Source organism: Pimephales promelas, chromosome 19 (genome assembly GCF_988280905.1).
Source record: "Pimephales promelas chromosome 19, fPimPro1.hap1.1, whole genome shotgun sequence".
Classification (NCBI taxonomy): Eukaryota; Metazoa; Chordata; class Actinopteri; order Cypriniformes; family Leuciscidae; genus Pimephales; species Pimephales promelas.
The window spans coordinates 5,462,719-5,485,609 of record NC_142787.1 but is presented as its reverse complement, the minus strand read 5'-3'; the positions used below and the strand labels follow the sequence as shown (position 1 = coordinate 5,485,609).

At 38.2% G+C, this 22,891-nt stretch overlaps 1 protein-coding gene across 1 annotated transcript in view; it reads left to right on the top strand.

The window, feature by feature from the left end:
- Positions 1 to 1,040: 1,040 nt before the first annotated feature.
- Positions 1,041 to 22,891, top strand: part of kctd16b (potassium channel tetramerization domain containing 16b) — a 139,995-nt gene continuing 118,144 nt past the window's right edge. The window contains exon 1 of the mRNA XM_089123743.1: positions 1,041 to 2,481. Coding sequence (XP_088979869.1) covers positions 1,665 to 2,481 — 817 coding nt within the window. The 5' untranslated portion in view covers positions 1,041 to 1,664. The remainder of the gene's footprint in view (positions 2,482 to 22,891) is intronic.

Here is a 22,891-nt window from a genome sequence, read left to right as displayed (position 1 = left end):
TGCACTCTGTTTTTATGAATTATTTAATTTTTTGAGATAATCAAGTCATTAATTCAGAAAAACAGAGCAAATACTTTTTCCCATGAAAAATCATAATTCTGAGATAATTACCTCATTAGTAAAACAGAGCAAAAAAAAAAAAATTCCATGAAAAATTATCTCGCAATTCTGAGATAATTAACTTATTAATTCAGAAAAAATTGTGAATGCTATACACTTCTGTAAAAAAAAAAAAAAAAATAAAAAAAAAAATATATATATATATATATATATTCTATAGTAGGGTAAAATGATTGATTTAAGCACCATTTACAAAATTTAGCAAAACTACCATCGGCAACCGTGGAATGAGTATATGAGTATTTGTTGTTTATTTGAAAAGGTTGCAACATACAAAACTTGTATATTTCTGGGGATTTTCTCCTCATCACTGCCTTCACTCTAGTATGCAGAAAAAGATACTCTGTCATTTTAAAACAATGGCTATGAGTTTTTAAGAACAATAGCTATTCAAAAGACTTCCCACTTGGTTAAATTATTTTATTGAACATGCAGTCTTTATAATATGTCATGTTTATTTTTTTTCTAAAACATTATGAATCTGTATAAATTGATTAGGTGTTATCACATGTGAGGGTCTTTGTCAGTCCTGCTGTAAAGAACCACTGATTGGAATCAAGCTTGGAAGAGGAGATTTTGTGTTCGCTGGCGCTGTCCAAGGTTCTGAAATTGACTGTGGCTTCACAGCGTCACACAACCTGGGATTACTTATAAAAAAAATACATTAATGTCATTGTCAAATGTTTGAATTAAAGCACCAGGGCACAACATGTTCCAGGCAATCGGTTTCCTTTCTGTACCTAAATACCCAAGTATAGAACACAGCTGTCTGACAATGATATATAGCCTACACTGACGCGAAAACCAGCAACGCCACAGCATCGCGTGCATACTCCTTTAAGATGATGTAATTTTTGATAACCCATTATGGTTTTTTTTTTTCCCGCCCGCTGAGGCGTTATTTTCTGGCGCCACAGCCCTGAACGCGCGCGCAGAGAGTGATGCTGCATCATCTTCACTCCTAAACCCTTCCAACACGCAAAACCATGGATTATTGCAAAGGATCACGCACTGGATTTTCTTCTTAACAGCTGGGATTACCGACCAACCCAATTGTAGAAACATTTGCTTTGAACTGTTTTCGACTGTTTTCTTTTAAAACTATAGATTCTGGTTCGATTTGGTCGTCAAAAGTTGGATTCAAACCGCCGCTGAACTTGTATGGAACTTTAGAACGGCCAAACAGAAAAAAACAAACATTTATTCTATAATGTTTTTGCAGAATTTAAACAGCAACTTCCGTTTGTACACACGCTTTTTTCAGGCGATGAAACAAGCGCCCCAGTCCATACGCTGCTGAGCAACCCATACTCTCTGGTGTGCGCGTGCTAGTTCCTCCTCGGATATTTCACCGTACTTTCGTTCATTCATTTTTTTCGCAGAAGACGTGGATTTTGAAAATGTAAGGTACCTGCTCTAATTACTAGAAATGCTATTGTTTTGCCATTTAATGTGCATGGTCCATCGTCTGTATTTACTGAACCGTTTCCTAAGCTGTAGAGCGAACTTTTCCGCCTTTCCCACCCTCGGAAATTTTGTCACCCATGACTGAAACCATGGCGTTGAGTGGAAACTCTAAAGCTAAAGACAACAGTTTTCCAGATGTTATCGAACTAAACGTCGGGGGGCAGGTGTATTATACCCGACACGTCACGTTAATAAGCAATCCTGGCTCCCTTTTGGGGAAAATATTCTCTCCTAAAAATAACGCATCGAATGATCTCGCCAGGGACCCCAAAGGTCGTTATTTCATCGACCGGGATGGGTTTTTGTTCAGATATGTGTTAGACTACCTCAGAGACAAGCAAGTTGTCCTCCCCGACCACTTCCCCGAGAAGGGGAGGCTGAGGAAAGAAGCGGAGTACTTTCAATTGCCTGATTTGGTGAAACTCTTAAGCCCGGACGACTTGAAGCCCAGTCCCGACGAATACATCCACAGTGATTACGAGGATGGGTCTCAAGGAAGCGACCAGAGAATGTGCCCTCCGCCCTCGCTCGTTCCCGCCGACAGAAAAAGCGGGTTCATAACCGTCGGATATCGCGGATCTTGTACAATGGGGAGGGAGAGTCAAACCGATGCCAAATTCCGGAGGGTGCCACGGATCATGATATGTGGGAGGATTGCGCTGGCCAAAGAAGTTTTTGGCGAGACCTTGAATGAGAGCAGGGACCCGGATAGGACCCCCGACAGGTACACGTCCCGCTTTTACCTCAAGTTCAAGCACCTGGAGCGCTCTTTCGACATGCTCTCGGAGTGTGGTTTCCAGATGGTCGCGTGCAACTCGTCAGTGACGGCCTCGGTCGTCAACCAGCACACTGACGACAAGATATGGTCGAGTTACACTGAGTACGTCTTTTACCGTAAGTTTCCTTTCTAAAGTTTTGTCAACATTTGAATTTCGCATGCTCTGCCACTTCTGCTGAACATTATCTTGTGAGGATACTTGCTGAGGTTTTCCTTGAATTACCACTTGACGGCGCACTCGGTTTAAATACTTTTTTCTGCCTTCTTCAATCGAGGTCTCATAGGGACAACTTAATATTGCAAGTAGCATGTATATTTTAATATTAGTTCACTAGTACTTGTTTCAATACTTGACATCCATTTTTTTCAGTAGCAACTTCAGTTTTACTAGTAACTAATAGGATAACACTTTAGGTCTCATTTGTTAATATTGCTTAATGTTTTAACAAACATGAACTAACATTGAGCAATACATTTGTTGCAGTATCTATTCATCTTTATTAATGTTAGTTAATAAAAGTATAGGCTACAGCTGTTGATGTTAGTTCACAGTGCACTATCTAATGTTAACAAATACATTAATAATGTAGTAATACATGTCGAAATGAACATGCTGTAAAAGTAGGCCTGTCAAATCATTAATCGCGATTAATCACATCCAAAATAAAATAGTGTGTTTACATAATATATGTGGGTGCACTGTGTATAATTATATATATATATATATATATATATATATATATATATATATATATATATATATATATATATATATATATATACGTATATATGCAAATGATGCTTTCCAACAGGTTTTATCGTAGTTTTTATCCAGCTCCATTGACTTGACTTGGACAAAAACTACGATAAAACCTGTCAGAAAAATCAAACGATCTTCAAACAGGGCTTTAAGTGTAAAATACCGAACTTGTCCTTTAAGTCGCTCACTTGCTCACTTGATACAGACATTTTTATCAAGACACAGCAAACAATTATGTTTATATTTCCCGACTTTGTACATGTTCTGATGTATCCAGACCCTGAAAGCCTTTACGTAAGGTTTACCTACCTGGTAAGGTCTATAAAGAGAGCCCTTCCCCCACCCCGAATGTCTATCTCTGCAAGCATCTCAATGGAGTGGCAGAGGATGATGGCTCTCTGTAATAGCTCTCATAACATTTTATGATGTAACAAAACACCACCCACTTCAGGCTGGTAGTGGCTAATGTGATGTCGAGGCAGCAGTGGCCCTGCCACAAGGCAAAATGGAGGAAGCACATAATGGACTTTCTACCGAGCCCATTAAAGAGATTGTAGCTGCCTTTATCATAGAGTTTTACTGATTCTCACAAGAACGTCTTTTAAATGGACATTGTTAACATTTTACAGCCACAAAGAAGTGTAACATGTGATTTTGTCTTGGTGGACATACTGATTAAATCAACCAGATTACTACTATATCTTTTTCTCTTACACTCAAATCAACCCATTTTAGGTCAGTTGGCAACCCAGCACTGGGTCAAAAAGGACAAACCTAATACTGAGTTGAGTTAAATGTTTGACCCAACATGCTGGACCACTTTCGTTTTTAAATCAACTATTGTTTAAAAATGACTATATTGGTGGGTTAAAACTTACTTAAAATGCGTTTTAAATTAAACTCACTTTAGACTCCCTGTAGGCAATAACTTTATCTTTTAAAACTTATCTTTGATTAGCAAAATTACAAATGTAAACGTTTTTTTCCCCCCTTTAAAATAGCACAAATGTAACTCTACACCCTCATTTAGTACATATGTGGTTCTATGAATTTGCAAATGAGCCCCGCCTCCACTCACTCACTGCGGCTCAGAGATCCACTCGTTGACGATCACACGCTGATCTGATTGGTTACAAGGTTTTTTGTGACGTCCGAAACACCAGTGGTTTCAAACCGTGTTTTTGATTCACTGCAGTTTTTTAAGTTTGTTGACTTATGAATTTACACATGGTTTGTCTTAAAGCACATTACTAAAACAAACCACATAGACATAAACAACATAAAAAACTTGAACAAAACCGTGATAATATTGATAATCACGATTATTTTCGACACTATAATCGTGATATGAAATTTTCATACCGTCCCATCCCTACATAAGACAAACCCCAATAAAACAAAAAAAGATGGACTTGATGAAAATGCAAATTCACTCTCTGACAGTAGGAGATGCTTGTGGAAAAGAAGCATTTCTTTGGGTACATTCCTATAAATCCCCATCACAAGAATTTAACATTTAAATTTTGCTTTCTATATTTCGACCATCATGAACTGTGGTAGTGTCTGGTATTTTCTATGCACTCTTCTCATTACGTTCATCTTCAGCGTGTCCCGTCTCTGGCCTGTGTTAACATCCTGAAAGACATATCGGAAAACGATTGCAATGCAGTTTGTAATTAAACTTAACTAAAAAGCATTAGATCATGCGTTTGGACCATTTCCGATTTATGGCTGGTCGGCACTAGAAAAAAAAGATTGCATCACAACAATTATTTGTTCTCTCACAAATGCTCCCAAATACATTTTGAGGTCATACAGACTCAATTTTGGGAGCATATGCGACCACTGGTATGGATAGTAAAGTGTCCATTGGATGTTCAGAATCATGGCAGAAGTAGAAGGATCACGTGCATGTTTGTTTCCTTCGTTCTATTCCTATCACTCCTTCGTTTCCATGGTTACTATCATTAGGAGTTAATTTGTCCTAGCTTTGTATGATTAATTATCTTGTTTCTGTTTGCTACTTAAGATGCACCCTATCTTTCAGTTTTTGTCTGCGTTCTGTTGTGTTTATATCAGTTTCCCCCTGCCTGTCAGCTTGCTCCAGAGCACTATTATTAAAGTTTGAGTTTGCGTCAATAATCAGACTCTTCAGTCTGTTCCTGAGGAAACCCCATGTGGCAAGTAGGTTATCAGTATACTTCTTTCTTTTTTTAATAGAGTTTTATGAATACTGTGAATGCAGACATACTACACATTTCACATACTGCCTCATATGCATATTCAAACACAGGGTTGATGTCTGAGGCAAATTCTTGGCTGAGAGCAAAAAAAGATTAAGTAATTCATAAAGTTTTAAAGAAAATACACATTATTGACAAACCTATCCAAAAATACTGTGTTGAGGCAAAATTCCCTAGGAAATGAATACGGGCCAATTTGACCCCCTTATCCATTTTAGGGGTAGTGATTTCAATTTTTTTTTGTATACATGTTATCTTTTTATATAATAAACGAAACAATTCTCAAACTAATGCAATATTTCTAATAATGGTTCTAGAGTCATATTATTAAAATAATACACTTACTTTAATCAATCATCCAACCAAAGTTTGTGAAAATGTCATGCAACAGAAAGTTGAGAAAGTTTCAGCGAGGGCTTTCATAGTTGATATCCAGCCTCCTACACAACCCAGCAAGCCTGTTAACCGGGCTTTGCCTCTGGCAGAGCGCACCAGTTGCTTTTTATAGGCTTCGCTGCTCTGACTCAAAGTCTACCCAGAGTGCAATCCCTTCAAGGCAAATTTATTTACCAATTTGTTGCATGGTTAGAGTGATTGATGATCAATCATTGGATGTGACAGGTCGAGGACTTTCTGCAGTCTGCCCACTGTGCTGATACCACGTCATTGGCATTCACAGTGACTAGCCGCGGCATGTCTGTAAAGCTCGTCAAAATATGCATCCAAACAGACTTCTACTCACTGAATTATGGCTCGTTTTACTGAGTGGTACGGTAGCCTACGGTACAGTTCGGTTCGGTACGCAATTATTTGCGTTTCCACTGTCAAAAGTTGTGAATGGTACCAAAAAGCCGAACCGTACCGTACCACTTTTTGGGTACCCTTTCGTTAGGGTACCTAGCATAGTGAAAGGGTACTAAAATGTGGAGCTAGACTCACTGCAGAACGGTGATTGGTGGAGAGAGTATCGTCACTCGCGCGTGCTACAAGGGCATTAGAAGCATACAGTTGAAATATAATTCTACTGTTATTGTGTCACGAAATGTAGTTTTAAGAGTTTTTCAGGCGAGAAAGTAGTTTTTTAAAGATCAAATCTGTGGTTTGTTTATAGATGTTTGATAATTTGACTGAGATCCATCCATTCCAAGCGATCACCGGACGCTCGCGCTCGTGTCCCCCGCCTGGAACAGCCTTTCCTCGGCTAGTCATCCTGATGTTTGCCGCTGACGCGGACGTCTCTGTCTGTAGTGGTTAAACATGAGATATAGTTCGTCTTGTATAAACCTGACAGGTGATCTTTAGTCTCGTGAATCTATAATTCGTTCCCTGGCCAATAGTTTTGGCAGAAGGCTACGTAAAGTTTCATATCTTTGAGCGCTGAATTTGTATATTTCACTGACTGAATTGTTTCTTGATGTTATTTAAGCTTTACTCAGTCCCTCCAGAAAAACGCGATTATGCGATCGCTGAATTCAATGCAAAATCAGCCAAAGTCCGCATATTTATGCGGGGGCCGCATTTTTTCAAATACGCCGCACTTTCGCCGCATAAATTGCCGCTTTCCGTGCAAAATATGTGGGGTTTGCATAATTTCATAATCCTCGCATTTTCGTTGCAAAAAAAGTCACATGTATCTTAGCAGAAAGTTGAAAAATGTGCGTTTGCTTCACACAAGAGCAGCCATTTCCCCCTGTTTCCATGGGAACGTTATGAAGTGACGCAATTACGCGACGCCAGACAGACTCACGGAGGCGATTGACATCTCACAAATCGAACTCGTATAACTGTCTGTCACACGTTCTACTGTCACATCGTTACTTAATAAACAACATAAGATAAAAGAAGTAGCATCAAACAGAAATTACCCGCACACATGGGGTGTTTTAGGCGCACATATAATATAACACTGCAGAGAGTTCAACAGGGAGCGCGCAGCTCTTAAAGGGGCCACACCTTATTTACACTCGTTACAGTCTGAAATAAAACAAGATGAGAAATTAAATATTCCCAGCACTTTCTATGATGTAGTATGCTTGTTTATCAAAGGAAGTAATAAGAAAAATATAGCTGCGAGCAGCGATGGCGGGCCCAAGCCAGTGGCACCGCAACCCCTGGCTCCTTTAGTTACCTAAAGGCACCGGGGTGGCGGTGCCGAAGGCTTTGGCCCTTTCATGATTAAATGTTAAAACGGCTTGCCATAGTCTGTCATTTTGACTAGTCACAATTATGTTACAGATATCTTAAATGATAATACAAACTATCCAAAATGTAATTACGACTAGACAGAAAGACATTGTTGATATCTACAATGTTAATTTCCGGATAGGCAAACTTAGCTTTTAAATGTTAAAAGGGCTTGCCATACACGGACGTAGGCTCAGAGAGAGTCTCACCATATTCAAACCAAAATATCTGACTTCCTCTTGGTCTGAGCTAATGACTATGAATTAGAAAGTTGTCTGGCTTGAGGAGTACAATGTATATAACGATTTTTGTAACTGTAGATAAAAATAACAACCCCACTTTTGTCAAAAGGTGGCGCTATTTAGTCCCTGCACCATGCCCGTTTCTGAAACTTTGCACATGTCTACTGGCTAATAAATGTGATGTGTCTGTTGAGTTTCATGCAATTTCAAGCATGCTAAGAGTCTCAAAAGCATCCTAAAATAATTTCAAAGTTTGAAGCTTTGCCACGGCAACAGTTTAAAAGATATCAAGAATCCATTCACAGGTCTACATCTACCGTATGTTTACATTATACAGATGAAGTTTTTCATCTGTTTTTCATCATTATACAGATGAAGTTTTTCATCTGTTTACATTATACAGATGAAGTTTTTCATTCATATTATTACATGCAAGCGTGTTTGATTTATGGACCAAGTTTTCGGACCCCGTTCCAGGGGGCGCTGTCTAGCCCCCCTGCCACGCCTAGGTACCATCTTCAGCCCGGGCCTGATGGCTGTGGGATATGACCTGTGTGCAAAGTTTCAAGAGTTTTCAAACCCGTTAAGGGCCTCAAAAGCCATTAAGAGTCTCAAAATCATCAAAAAAAAAAAGAATTTTAAAGTTTGATGCGTTGCCACGGCAACAGTATCAAAGATATCAAGAATCCATTCACAGGTCTTCATCTGCCATGTATTTACATTATACAGATGAAGTTTGAAGCAAATCGGGTAAAAATAAGAGGTTGATTTCAAAGCATTTTGAAAGTGACACACTTCCTGCTGCCAGTTGGTGGCGCTATAACTTTGACTCGAAATAGTCACATCCATGTGATCGTCCTCTTACAGCGAACACACTGATGAAGTTTCATCAAGATATGTTAATGTATGCTGAAGTTATAACACACTTCCTGTTTCACGTTTCTCGCCATAATTTCGTTTCCTCGTCACGGCCAAACCGTTTGAGATATCAAAAATCCCCTCACAAACTTTCATCCTCAATGTCTTGACTTCTTGCACACCGAGTTTGGTTGTGATTGGTAAACACATGCGTTGTAATTTGATGTATTTCTCCTAGGACAACTATTCAAACAACCCATAATTCTCAACTTCCATTTTAATTGTCGTAAAACTTAGAGCACGAAAGTTGTTTGGCCTGATGTGATCTATAATTGTACCGAGTTTCATATTAATTCACGCAAGTGTGTTTGATTTATGAACAAATGTTCGAATCCCAGTCCAGGGGGCGCTGTCGAGCCGCCCTGCCACGCCCGATGACCAGCTTCAGCCCGGCCCTGATGGCCATGGGTTCTGACCCGTGTGCAAAGTTTCAAGAGTTTTAGAGGATGTTAAGGCCCCCGAAAATGCCAGAGAAGTCGCACACAGCAAATAAAGGGTTAAAATTAACCTGACAGGCGCCCCTCCTCTCACTCACACAGAGAGACACTGAGAGACTGGCAAAATTCTAAGATTTTCTCTACATTCAAACAAAGATATCTGACTTTCTGTGGGTCCTAGCTAATGAGTGTCAATTAGAAAGTTGTCCGGCTCGAGGAGTACAATATACATACCGATTTTTGTAACTCTAGTTAAAACTAACAACCCCACTTTTGTCAAAAGGTGGTGCTACTGAGCCCTCACCACGCCCGTTTCTGAAACTTTGCACATGTCTACTGGCTAATAAATGTGATGTGTCTGTCGAGTTTCATGCGATTTGAAGCATGCTAAGGGTCTCAAAAGCATCCTAAAAGAATGGTAAAGTTTGATGCGTTGCCACGGCAACAGTTTAAAAGATATCAAGAATCCATTCACAGGTCTACATCTGTCGTATATTTACATTATACGGATTAAGTTTGAAGCAAATCGGGTAAAAATAAAAGGGTGATTTCAAAGCATTTTGAAAGTGACACACTTCCTGCTGCCAGTTGGTGGCGCTATAACTTTGACTCACAATAGTCACATCCATGTGATCGTCCTCTTACAGCGAACACACTGCTGAAGTTTCATAAAGATCAGTTAATGTATGCTGAAGTTATAACACACTTCCTGTTTCACGTTTCTCGCCATAATTTCGTTTCCTCGCCACGGCCAAACCGTTCGAGATATCAAAAATCCCCTCGCAAACTTTCATCCTCAATGCCTTGACTTCATGCTGACCGAGTTTCGTGCCGTGTGTTTGAATTCTCTAGGAGGAGTATTGCACATTCCATTGCGAGCGTTTTACAAACAAACCTCAATAGCCAACTTCCTGTTGGGCTGGGGTAAAAAGTAATAGTTTGAGGTATATATGAACGATGAGATCAACATGTGTACCGAGTTTCATATTATTACATGCAAGCGTGTTTGAGTTATGGACCAAGTGTTCGGACCCCGTTCCAGGGGGCGCTGTCTAGCCCCCCTGCCACACCCAGGTACCATCTTCAGCCCGGCTCTGACGGCTGTGGAATCTGACCTGTGTGCAAAGTTTCAAGAGTTTTCAAACCCGTTAAGGGCCCCAAAAGCCGCTAAGAGTCTCAAAATCATCAAAAAAAAAGAATTTTAAAGTTTAATGCTCTGCCACGGCAACAGTATCAAAGATATCAAGAATCCATTCACAGGTCTTCATCTGCTATGTATTTACATTATACAGATTAAGTTTGAAGCAAATCGGGTAAAAATAAAAGGGTGATATCAAAGCATTTTGAAAGTGACACACTTCCTGCTGCCAGTTGGTGGCGCTATAACTTTGACTCACAATAGTCAAATCCATGTGATCGTCCTCTTACAGCAAACAGACTGCTGAAGTTTCATCAAGATCAGTTAATGTATGCTGAGGTTATAACACACTTCCTGTTTCACGTTTCTCGCCATGATTTCGTTTCCTCGCCACGGACAAACCGTTCGAGATATCAAAAATCCCCTCGCAAACTTTCATCCTCAATGTCTTGACTTCACGCTGACCGAGTTTCGTCGAATGTGGATCAAAGCTCTAGGAGGAGTATTTCAAATACCATTGCGAGCGTTTTACAAACAAACCTCAATAGCCGACTTCCTGTTGGGCTGGGGTAAAAAGTAAGAGCGCGAGGTATAGATGAAACGATGAGATCAACATGTGTACCGAGTTTCATATTATTACATGCAAGCGTGTTTGAGTTATGGACCGAGTGTTCGGACCCCGTTCCAGGGGGCGCTGACGAGCCCCCCTGCCACGCCCAGGTACCAGCTTCAGCCCGGCTCTGATGGCCGCGGGTTCTGACCCGTGTGCAAAGTTTCAAGAGTTTTCGAGCACGTTAAGGGCCCCAAAAGTGCCCAAAAGGTAGTAAAATAATAATTATTATAATAATAATAGAGAAGAAAAATAATCGCAAGGAAAACAATAGGGCCTTCGCCCTTTCAGGGCTTGGGCCCTAATGACTCTTACATTAGCCTAGTGAGAACAGGGTGTTGGGGGAATCACTTTTTTTCTCTTTTTTATCAAACCGCAATTTTTGCAAATTCCTGCAATTTCATCCCATAAAATTGCATAAATATCCTGCATATTCTTTCCATCGCATTTTTAAAGAAAACGGGCCACGTAATCAAGGATTTTTGCCCGTAACAATCACAAAAAAACGCCGCGTTTTTCTGGAAGGACTGAATACTATTATGGTAAATTTTATATATAAATCGCAAATTTTTTCACAATTTTTTGGAAATTACCACCACAAAATCAGTCATTTTGATCGCAAAAATCACAAAAAAAAAATCGTGAAATCCTGGAGGGACTGTTTACTGTATTTTGTACCTTTTACGTATACTTTTATAATGGCTATTGATAAAACTGAAATTCAACAAAAAGAGATAGTTTTTTCACAAGATCGTCTGTAACGTTCTTTATTACATTTGTACCAATGCATGCGATATGCAATACATTACATTACATATTGCCTGGAATATGTTTAATATTTTAAAATTTAAACGAAAAGAGGCAGGGTTGTTTTATATTTAGTTTTGTATTTTTATATTTAGTTTTGCATCAATAGGCTATGCGTTGCCTGAACCACATTTATGTGCTTTAGAATGTTTAAAATGTATTGAAATGAAATCGAAAAGAAGCAGAGTGGTGTTTTATTATACACATTTCGTTTTATTGTTGCCTAAAATGAACATACAGAGATAACCGAAGTCGCAGAGCCAGAGCGAGCTCAGTTCAAGAACGCGCTGTTCCAATAACAGAATTACTGGACTCGCGTCCTCTGGCTCATTCTCCTGAGTCGGACTTTGCGTTGGCTTCTTGGAAACGCCTAAAGCCAGTGCTTGTTTTTAGTGACAAACATGCCGAGAGACAAGAACAAGATCTGCTGTCTGTCATCCATTGTTGTTTACTATGTCGCTTTCTTCGCGCAAAAATGACGTCGATCGCTTCTTTCCAGCATACCACGCCTATCTAGTAAGGGTACTGTTGGCGGTGGAAACGCAAGCCTGATCACGGTGTACCCGACCCGACCCGTACTGTACTGTCCCGTACCGTACCGCACCCCTCAGTGGAAACGAGCCATTAATCATATGTTGTTAATGTTTCAGCAATAAAATCAGCAGGATATATTAAAACGAAGTGCATAATTCTACAGTGCCCCACAAATTTACAATGGAAATGTCTGGTGAATTATGGAACTGCAGCAGACTTACACCCGGTGCAATGAAGCGGCAACCGCGATGCAAGTGTGTTTTGCTAGTTTCAGCCCAACGCAGTTATGATTTTCACACCCTGCACCATGCTGTTTAAATAGCAAATGCATTTGCGCCCATGGGCTGCTGGTCTGAAAACGAGGTGTGTTCAGGAGCATTGTTGACGTGTTGCTATAGCTATAGACGCCGCATTGACCAACTGAAACCTTGTCAATGGCACAATATTTTTATTAAAGAGTGTGTTAGTAATGTGCGCCTATAGGTGGCTGCACAACACGCGTACACTCTGCTAATTACACACACAGGGACGCATGCCCAGCAGCACACAAACATGCCAAATATTACAAATAAAAGGATTACAATGTAAAAGATTAATATTGAGTACTTAAAGATGTGGTGGAATCCGACTTATCCTGTGGTCTGCTTGAGCGGTTTAACCTTGTGCACGAGCAGATCTATTTCCTTGCTAGAGAAGCGTTCAGTCTTTCCGCTTGAAAATTCCATCATGTAGCGAATTGGCACGAGTGCAGTTGGCTTTTAAAGGTAATGGGAGATGAGACTCTGGTTGATTTTTCACATTACGCCCAAAACTCACCCATTACTCATTAAGAGAATAGGGACAAAACGTTTAGACCATATGCCACACACGCCAACCAATTTTCCCATTGTTTAACGAGCAAAAGTGGATTTGGACATGCTTTAGACCAGGGGTTCCCAATCTTTTTTGTGCCAGGGACCGGCATATTCATAAAAAAACATTCCAGGGACCAGCTGTCAATTTGAATGCCTCAATTTTAAGATGCATCGTTTGGATTCGGAACATATCACTGTGCAAAACAGTAACAGGATATAATTTATTTGCATATAATGAACTAGGTGGCAACAAAGGCTCCTTGCATACCAATCTTTTTAAACTTTCAGAGCGGTTCACAAAAAGTTTCTCTTTTCTCCCATTCAATTAGGTCTACTTCAAAAGCAACTCACATAGCACTCACTCACTAGCAGGTGCATAGACGTTGGAACCCCCACCCCCGGCCTCCCCCTAAATTCACATAAGGATTATATAAGGATTATGCATTAACATGCATCGTGTATTATCATGCAATTTAGACGCGAAAATTAGTTTTTACCTGCATTTGATACGAAGAAAAGTTAATAATTGGTCAGAATTATGTCTGACCCATTCCAAATGTTTTCCAATACAGTATATGGTGACCCAAGCACTGATGGCCCAAAGAGCGCACATTTCGACATGTGCAGTAAAAACTTGAAATATAAATTCTCAGAAAATGCATTTTAATACATTTAATTAAGGAAACATAGCAGTCTTTTCTAAGAAAAAATCCACAATTAAGGCAACAGGATTACAACTTCATATGGGCCTATATGTCAGTTTTTGGGACTTTGAATTGTTTGTTTTGCATGAGCATTTCCTCAGAGCTCTAACTTAATTATCATCAACTGGAGATATGTCCATCTGAAACAAGTAGGCCAACAGGTCTTTATTTTCCAGATTATTCCCACAAACGCATCTCCTGCTTTCTTTCATTGCATGATTAATTTTAAACATAAAATTAACTCTGGAAATATAGTTGTGATATGATGTGTAGGGTTGGGTAATAAATATCGATTTCTCGATATTAATCGATTCTCATTTTTACAAACCGATATCGATTCTTAAATCTCAAGAATCGATTAGTCATCCTGTTTCATTTGAATGAATGAGACATTGTATCGCGGCTGCGCGCATCCAACAAATCGCAATAATCTTTGTCCTTTGTTACTATTGATATGAAACAAAGTCTCAATTTTCAAATTACGTCCATTTTCTTTAGAAATTCAAAAACATAAATTGTGTTTTGCCGTTTTGGCGCTGTGGCGTGAGATCGCTCTAGCGCAGCTCCAGAGAAGCAGCAGCGCTGATCTCTCTTCCGGGTTAATAATACCAGTCACAGCGCCAAATAAACATGAATGAGCATCTGAAAGTGTGTTAAAGATAGAGTACAACTTATCTAAATCCCTATCATGTCACATTGATTCGCTCAATCTGCGTTTCAACCGTGGAAAGACGTCAATTAAACAGCTTGTAATCAATGTCATGTATCGTCATATTTACCTCAGAAAACTCCACATAAACTCATTAGTCCACACTCGTTAGTGTTCTTCAATATTTAATGCATATTTGAATAAATCTGGAAAGTTTTTATGACAGCCACCATTTAAATGTTTATATTTCATATAATCTTCTTATTATAAAAATAAATAAAAGTGTAATTTAAGTGTCTGTATAGCTACAAAACAGTTAATTATTACCTTCATATTAGGCTAATGAAGCCTAGTAGGCTACAACTAGACATAGACCATAGTTTACAGCATTTAAGAGATTTGATTCCCTTGAGAAAAATTGCCATTTATTGTAACTGATATCCAAAATAATCAATATTGAATCGAATTGAATTGTAATCGAAATCGAATCGAATTGCAAGCTTGTGAATCGAAATCGAATCGAATTGTGAAATTTGTCTCAATACCCAGCCCTAATGACGTGGCATAAGGGCAGCCCTGCTAGTAGTAACACAGTGTCCATAAATCATGAGGATTATTTTTTCTTTATATCGGCCACGCACACTCACAAACTGACTGAACGCTGTGTTGATGTGTGTGTGCATGCGACCAGTCGCGTGTGATGATTGTTTTACAAAAGTCTGGATGTCATATTTGGCGCGCGCACCCTCGCGCAGCGGCACTGCAGGAGAGCTTGAGACGCGCGCCACGCGCCCATGTTCTGGATTCCCCTGCTTTTAAAAAAGATCGCTATATTATCACATTAAGTTGATAGTTGATTTTATGAATACTTTTACATTTATGCATTTATCAGACGCTTTTGTCCAAAGCGACTTACCGAAGAAGAACAAAGCATTCAAAGAGGTGTGAATGATTCGCAAATCACAAATCTAAATCTTGAGAAGCACACACGCAGAGCAATGCGTAACGACTCTCCACTTGTGGTCAAAATTGAAGATGCTATTCATGCAAGTTTTAATCGGTGTTTATCAAGATAAACATGTTTTAAGGTTTCGTAAACATGCGATATGATTGAAGTTATGTGTGGTCAAATATGACCATGTCCACACTAATACATTTTCGTTTGAAAACATATATTTTTCTCTCCGTTTTGGCCTTCCGTCCACACTGAGACGCCGTTTTAAGTCAACAAAAACGTATCGTTTGGAAAACGCTCTCCAAAGTGGATAAATAAAAAAAAACGCCTTTTTCGCGTTGTAGTGTGGACAGTGAAACCGGAGGTATTTCAAAACGATGACGTAAGTTTAGTCATGTGATCCATGTAGTACTAATAGATATTCATGTTTATCGGTATTGTGCCTGTTATGTGTTATTCATTTTTACACTATTGCTAAAATATGTTACTTTCTATGTTACTTAATATGTGCTATTCTTCATAGCACTACAAAGATAACAGATAATGTACTCACATTTGCTGTCCTGCGTCAAAACAGGAGAGCAGTTGCGTTTTAGACCAAACATAGGGTGACTGAATGCGACCTGGACGCATCAGTGATGGTGAGATATTTTGCTAAATAAAATTATCCTGTTATTGTGCGATAACATTATTATCTCAGTGAGCTTTTGTAAAGTTTCACGCATGCGCAGTAAAGTGAATTTAGAAATTTCTCATCCACACTGAAACGTCGGAAAACGGCTGAAAACGCTAGTGTGGACGGAGAGCGTTTTTAAACGAAAACAACCGTTTTCAAATGTATCCGGATTAATGTGGACGTAGCCTATGTGACTGAACTCTCCCAATGGTGGCAGTGATGAAAAAGATGAAAAGCATGTTCTTCTTTTTAAACATGCGTATAGGCGGACATCTTTGATCGTTGCTGATCCTTTTTTCCACTGTCCTGCATCTTGTGTTTTTAAAAGACAGTGATGTCTGAACGAATTCATTAATCTTACTGCAGTTTTATCTGTAGATATTTTTGAAATCCCATTCACTCTCATTATAAAGCTTAGCCAGGACATTTCTTTAACATAACTCCGATTGTATTCGTCTCAAAGAAAAATGTAATGACTTAAAGGGTTAGTTCACCCAAAAATGAAAATTCGGTCAGTATTTACTCACCCTCATGTTGTTCCAACCCCGTAAGACCTTCGTTCATCTTCGGAACACAAATTAAGATATTTAAGATATTAAGATCGCTCCTGCATACAGTCCATAGGCTTCTTGAGGGACTGGCTCTTGCTGTCCCCGAAAAGTCATTAAAGACATCGTTAAAATAGTCCAAGTGACTACAGGGGCTCAATCTTAAGTTTATCAAACGACGAGAACACTTTTGTGCGCAAAAAAACAACAAAAATAACGACTTTATTTCAACTATTCTCTTCCTTCTCCATGAGCCTGTAAGTCAGTTAACGTAGTGTGATTGCGTAGAGCTACGTCACACGTAGGCTCACTATTGGCCGACGCTGGTCATGTGTGTGTGATGCGTGTGACGTACAATAACAGAAGCTTACGCTATTAAACTAGTAACCTGACTCGCGCAGAGGGAGAAATAAACGAATAGTTGAAATAAAGTCGTTATTTTTGTTGTTTTTTTGCGCACAAAAGTGTTCTCGTTGTTTGATAAACTTAAGATTGAGCCACTGTAGTCACTTGGACTATTTTAACGATGTCTTTAATGACTTTTCGAGGACAGCAAGAGCCAGTCCCTCAAGAAGCCTATGGACTAGTATGCAGGAGCGATCTTAATATCTTAAATATCTTAATTTGTGTTCCGAAGATGAACGAAGGTCTTACGGGGTTGGAACAACATGAGGGTGAGTAAATACTGACAGAATTTTCATTTTTGGGTGAACTAACCCTTTAAGGTTGAGTAAATCATGGGCTAATAATTCTTTTTTTGTTTTTGGTAAATTATCTATTTAAAGTGAATGTTTACTCAAATTTGTACTCAAATCTATGGACCCTCATGTTGTTCCCAACATGTATGCATTTCTTTTATGGAAAAAATGATATTTTTGGAAAAATCTTCCCAATGTTTTTTTCATTTTTATTTTGGGTCAGTACAATGAAAGTCACTGGGGTTCAGTGTTTTGGACCCATATCACTTTAATTGTATGCAAAGAAGATTTCTTTCAAAATATCTTATTTCGTGTTCTGCAATGAAATAAAATCATATAGAGTTGGAAAAACATGATGGTCAGTAAATGATGCATGCATACAGTACTAGTAGAGATGCATATATTTACTCCTAAAATACCAGTTGGTGTGAACATGACATGTTAGGTAGTGAATAAAGCAATGAATGGGATTGGTTAAAAAAGAGGAAAGGGTTGGTGGGGTGGTGGTGCGTAAACTAATATGTCTTGCTAGAGAATGAGCCATGAAAGTTTTGATGCTCCACTTGTTCGACGCACCTGCTTCCCGGCTTAGTCCACAGGGACTGAACTCTGAATGTAGCATCTGTGTTACTCACTACCAGAGAACGAGATAAAAGGATAGTTCGCAGCAAATTGTTGAGAAATTTGTGTTTTCTTTTGGCCATTCATTCGAAGTCAGTGGTCACCAAAACAGTTTTGTTAGAAACATTTAGTGCTGGCAAATAAATGGTTTCATTTCAGTCGTCCACAGTGAAATATCTGTCTCTAAATGGAAAGGGTTTTCTTACTGATCTACTACCACCTTTCTTTTAAGTCAAATGTTGGCAACACACTCTCATGCCAATTCGTAACTATTTTACAATTTGGCAAATTGTTGGCTAATTTGTATGATATATTTTATTTAATATTTGTATTATTATTTAAATAAAATGCTTGACTTTATTAAAATGTTACCTATTTAAGCATCAGGAACGGTAAAACAAACTCTGCCGGCCAATATTAACAGCATGTAGGTTTAATATCGTCAATTTAATATTTTCTAGAAGCCTATTAATAAAAATGACATAAAAATATAACAAATCAAATTGAACAATTTTTATTAAACAAGAGACCAAATTATGAAAACTCGGAGTGCTTGAAGCTCCGCGAGGCGCATGTTGTAGCGTTGACCTGTAGCTGTCTGAATGCTTGCAAAGCCTCATTGATGTAATATTCTTCTATTGCAGTGTTATCTGTTGAAATGTTTTCATTATTCATCAAAGAAAATTATTCTAATCATAACCTAGGGTAAGCCTATTTATTTCTTAAAAAAGAATGCTAAAACACAAATGCTGCCGACTAAGTAACTTAGGTTAGCAAGTCCTGACAATGTTTTAATTTTATGATCATTTAGTTTCATTTATTTCACTGTAATGTAATAAATCTACTAACATATTAAAATAATACGAAGCATAAGGCATATAACCTATTGACATGCATACCCTTTCTAAATTATAGAAAAATTGGGCACACAATATACAGTAAATGTTTAGCCCACTTTGCTTAAACTTGATGCAAAAATAAGAGCCTACATTTGCTTCGTTTCTAAATTTGTATTGTAATTTCAGTATTGCGATTAGGGCTGGGCGATATGGCGATATATATCGTTACCGCGATAGAAAACGTCAGTCGTAACAGATTTTTTTATTCCGTGTACACCGCGAAATGCAAATAAGGGGGCGTGGTTAACTCCCGTGCAGCGCGCGTGAGACTGATGCTGAGATTTGTCAAAGAAACATGGAGAAAGCAGATCAAGAGGATCCACAAAGGAATGACGTTTTCTAAAGGATTGTTGTTAACGTGATATCTTCGGGGGGAAAGGCAGCCGTCAACTAGAGCAGAGCAGCAGCACCCAGGCTACAGTTTAGAGGAGTGCACGTTCACAACGGGGAAAGCATGAAGTTACTTGATAACAACGTTTCATAGGCTATATCAATATCATTACGAGAAATAACCTTAAATAATGTATAGTTATCCGCATATTTCCTTCTCTTATGTATAGTTACTTTTTAAACATAAAAATCGCATTCAGCATGAATGAACATCCTGCTTTTTAAAACAAATGTATAATCCTGTTTCTGAGGCAAAATTACTAAAAATGCACGAGCGCGAGTTATATATGTTTTAACTCCAAACAATTTCCAACTGAACCAGTTGATAAAATCTTCCTTTGATTCGAGCCGTGATTACAACTTCACTCTCAAATTATCGATCGCATTTTGTTGATGTAAAAGACGCGCGCGTGCACATGCACTGAGAGGGAGCGCGCGGTGTTCGACGCAGTGTTATAAGGTGTGTATAATTTAAACTACTTAGTCAACACTAACAGTAGCTGCGGTGTGGTTTTCATATTGCTGATCTCCTTCTTGTCACTTCTGAACTGACGGGTTGCCAGATATAACAAAAAGAGCAAAACAAGCCCGTTAAAACAACAGTGTGTGCAGTCTCCGGTTGTGCAGGAATACCCTTCTCCGTTAAAAACGCAGTATAATAAGCACATGTGGTAAAAAAAATATTATAATTATATTATATATATTATAAACTGATTGATGAAGTAAAGCAATGCATGAGATTGAAAAATTATTTAAAGTTGAAATGCACCTATGAGTTGTATTTAATATCAATCTGTTGTGGGAGTGTTTTTTGTTTACTATATTTTGATATAAAAAGTAGTTTACCAAATAAATAATTTACCAAATAAAATAAAAATAAAACAAGGTGACATACTTTTCATTTCTAAAGTATTTGGGTTTATTTATTATACAAAGCCCTTTTTGTCGATTTTTTTTTTTTTTAAGGATAACTATATAAATAACTATATCGTGAAATATATCGTTACCGTGAAATAAAATTAGTCATATCGTGAAACACAATTTTGGTCATATCGCCCACCCCTAATTGCGATTTATGAATTCGTTTAACTACAATGTTTCACTTGAATTTATCTGCTACCAGCTCTCAATCTCTTTCAGTAAACTGCGGCGCGGAGACATATTACGCTATAGAGAGAATAAACTGACACTTTTCAAAGTCTATGATTGTAGCGCGTCTTGGTGGTAAAAGGCACAAAACACACACCCTCAATTTTACCGTCGCAGGAACAGCAGCGGTAAAAGTATTATTCTGGTTGAGTACCAATTTTAAATAATCGTGATTTCAATATTGACCAAAATAATCCTGATTATTATTTCTTGCCATAATCGAGCAGCACCATTACAGTTATTTAGCATTACTGTGTGTGGTGACTGTGTAAATAGAATTTAAATATACAAAAATAAATGGTTTAAGTTTACTGATTTTTATTTAGAAACTAATCTGAAAAATCAGGAACGAAAGAATCTAACACATCAATGTTGAAAAATGTTGAAAAAACTATAATACCTATATACTAGGGGTGCAACGATACACGTATTCCCATTAAACCGTTCGGTACGAGGATTTCGGTTCAGTTTTCGGTACACATTTTTAAACCGAATGGTTCGTTGGACCATTTTTCCTGCCGACCAACATTTCGTTATTTCAAATGTAGGCGCATCGCAAGCGCGTTCATAGACCCTGGCGTGACCATCAAATGGAAAATTTAATGTGAGCGGAACGAAACTGAGGTACTCGTTATTGTCTGGATGACGGACCGTTTATCAGTTTGGATCAATGCAGCGCGAGCCGATCTTGATCATCAGCATTGTTACTACACAGCCAAATCCAGTAAGGAAAACATTTGAATTCACCACTGAAGTAATAACAACTGCAAGATCTAGTGAGAAATATTCACATTTCTCCGTTATTAACGGATCAAACTGCGCTGACGTGGAAACCAGGAGAAACATTGTGCCATGAATGAACTAATCAGTGTCCACAGATCACCATGGATTTACTGTATAACACTAACTGTAACCATGGAAGTTTGGCAGGAATAGTAGGCTATAATGCTTTCAAGTAACATCACGTCGGTTTTATTTTAACATTATGAATACAATTGCTGCCCTCAAATGTCAATAACTGAACTAAAATAAACCTTTGTTTATAACTACTACAATATTACATTTAATTTTGTCTGAGGAGCTGTTTTGTTTTATATGCTTAATAAGTTTTATAATATGTTTTATAAGAAAAGTCAAGTATAGCCCCATAATTGCTCAAAGTAAAAAGAAATCATACTTTATGATGTTAGTTTTAATAAAAATATCATTTAAAAAATTATATCAAGGACTAGTGTTGTCACGGTACCAAAATTTCAGTATTCGGTACCAATACCAGTTAAAATTCACGGTTCTCGGTACCAATTTCGGTACCAAAGCTTAGTTTAAATTTACATATATTTAGGTGTTTATCACGGTTACAAGTATGGAAACTGTACATTTGTATTATAAACACTTTAGAAAAAGATTAGATAAAATGACCTAAAATAAACAATAGTATACACTAACACATTTTTAAAGTTGTTTGTAAAGTTTTAATCCATTATTTATTTAATGCACAATGAATTAAGTGAACAAACATGAACAATCAGGTGTTTGTAATAAATAACATTTTCAAACATTAATTAATGTTGTAAAAATATATTGTTCCCTCAATGTGTTGATAACTAAGTAATGTTGATGAATGGTATCTTTGTAGCATTACAATAAAACATTTTTTATTTGACTTGACTGTCCTTTTATTTAATCTAAAACTGCATTCATATTTAATTTTAAAAAGGCTTTTTAAACCTGCTGAGTTATAAAGGCAAGAATACGCCTAGAACTGGCACTGACATTAAATGACAATACTAATACCAGTAGTACTCTGGTGTCAGGTGGATACTACTGTGCTCATGTACTCGTAAAACTACCCCGAAAGCACTTTAGAGGCCGTTCACATGTCGCGCGTGTTTTTTAATTATATTTTTTCGCGTGCTTATTCTTTCCAAAGCGCTTGCTCTCACGCGGCGTCTGTCGTTGCTATGCAACACCAACGAGTTTTTATTAGGAGCGCGCTTGAATCGCGCCTATATTTGAAATTGCGAATTTGCATGTAATCGGCCTCTAATGGCAACATGACATTAGCCTAATCCAAAATATTTCCATATGTGGCTCTTTCCTCCTTTCGTTTCAACAAGTGGATTCAGAGAGAGAGAGAGCCATATCAGCGTTATGAAACTGTGCACGTTTCAGACATCGCGTCTAGAACAGAACTGGATTAACCTGGTACTCGGTACCTAGAAAAGCTGGTACCGTAATTTTTTTTTTTTTTAGTACCGACTTGGTACCGAAGTACTGAGTTTTTTGACAACACTATCAAGGACATCTCTCTGGCATTTCTTTCTTTTTGCTGTATCGAAAACGTACCGAACCGTGACACAAGTGTATCGTATCGAACCGAACCATGAATTTTGTGAACCGTTACACCCCAAGTCTTTTTTTTTTGTTAAAACTGGGTTTTTTTTTGTTTGTTTTTCCCGGAGGCCGTTTTCCATACACACACTCACATGCACGCATACAGTACATGCGCA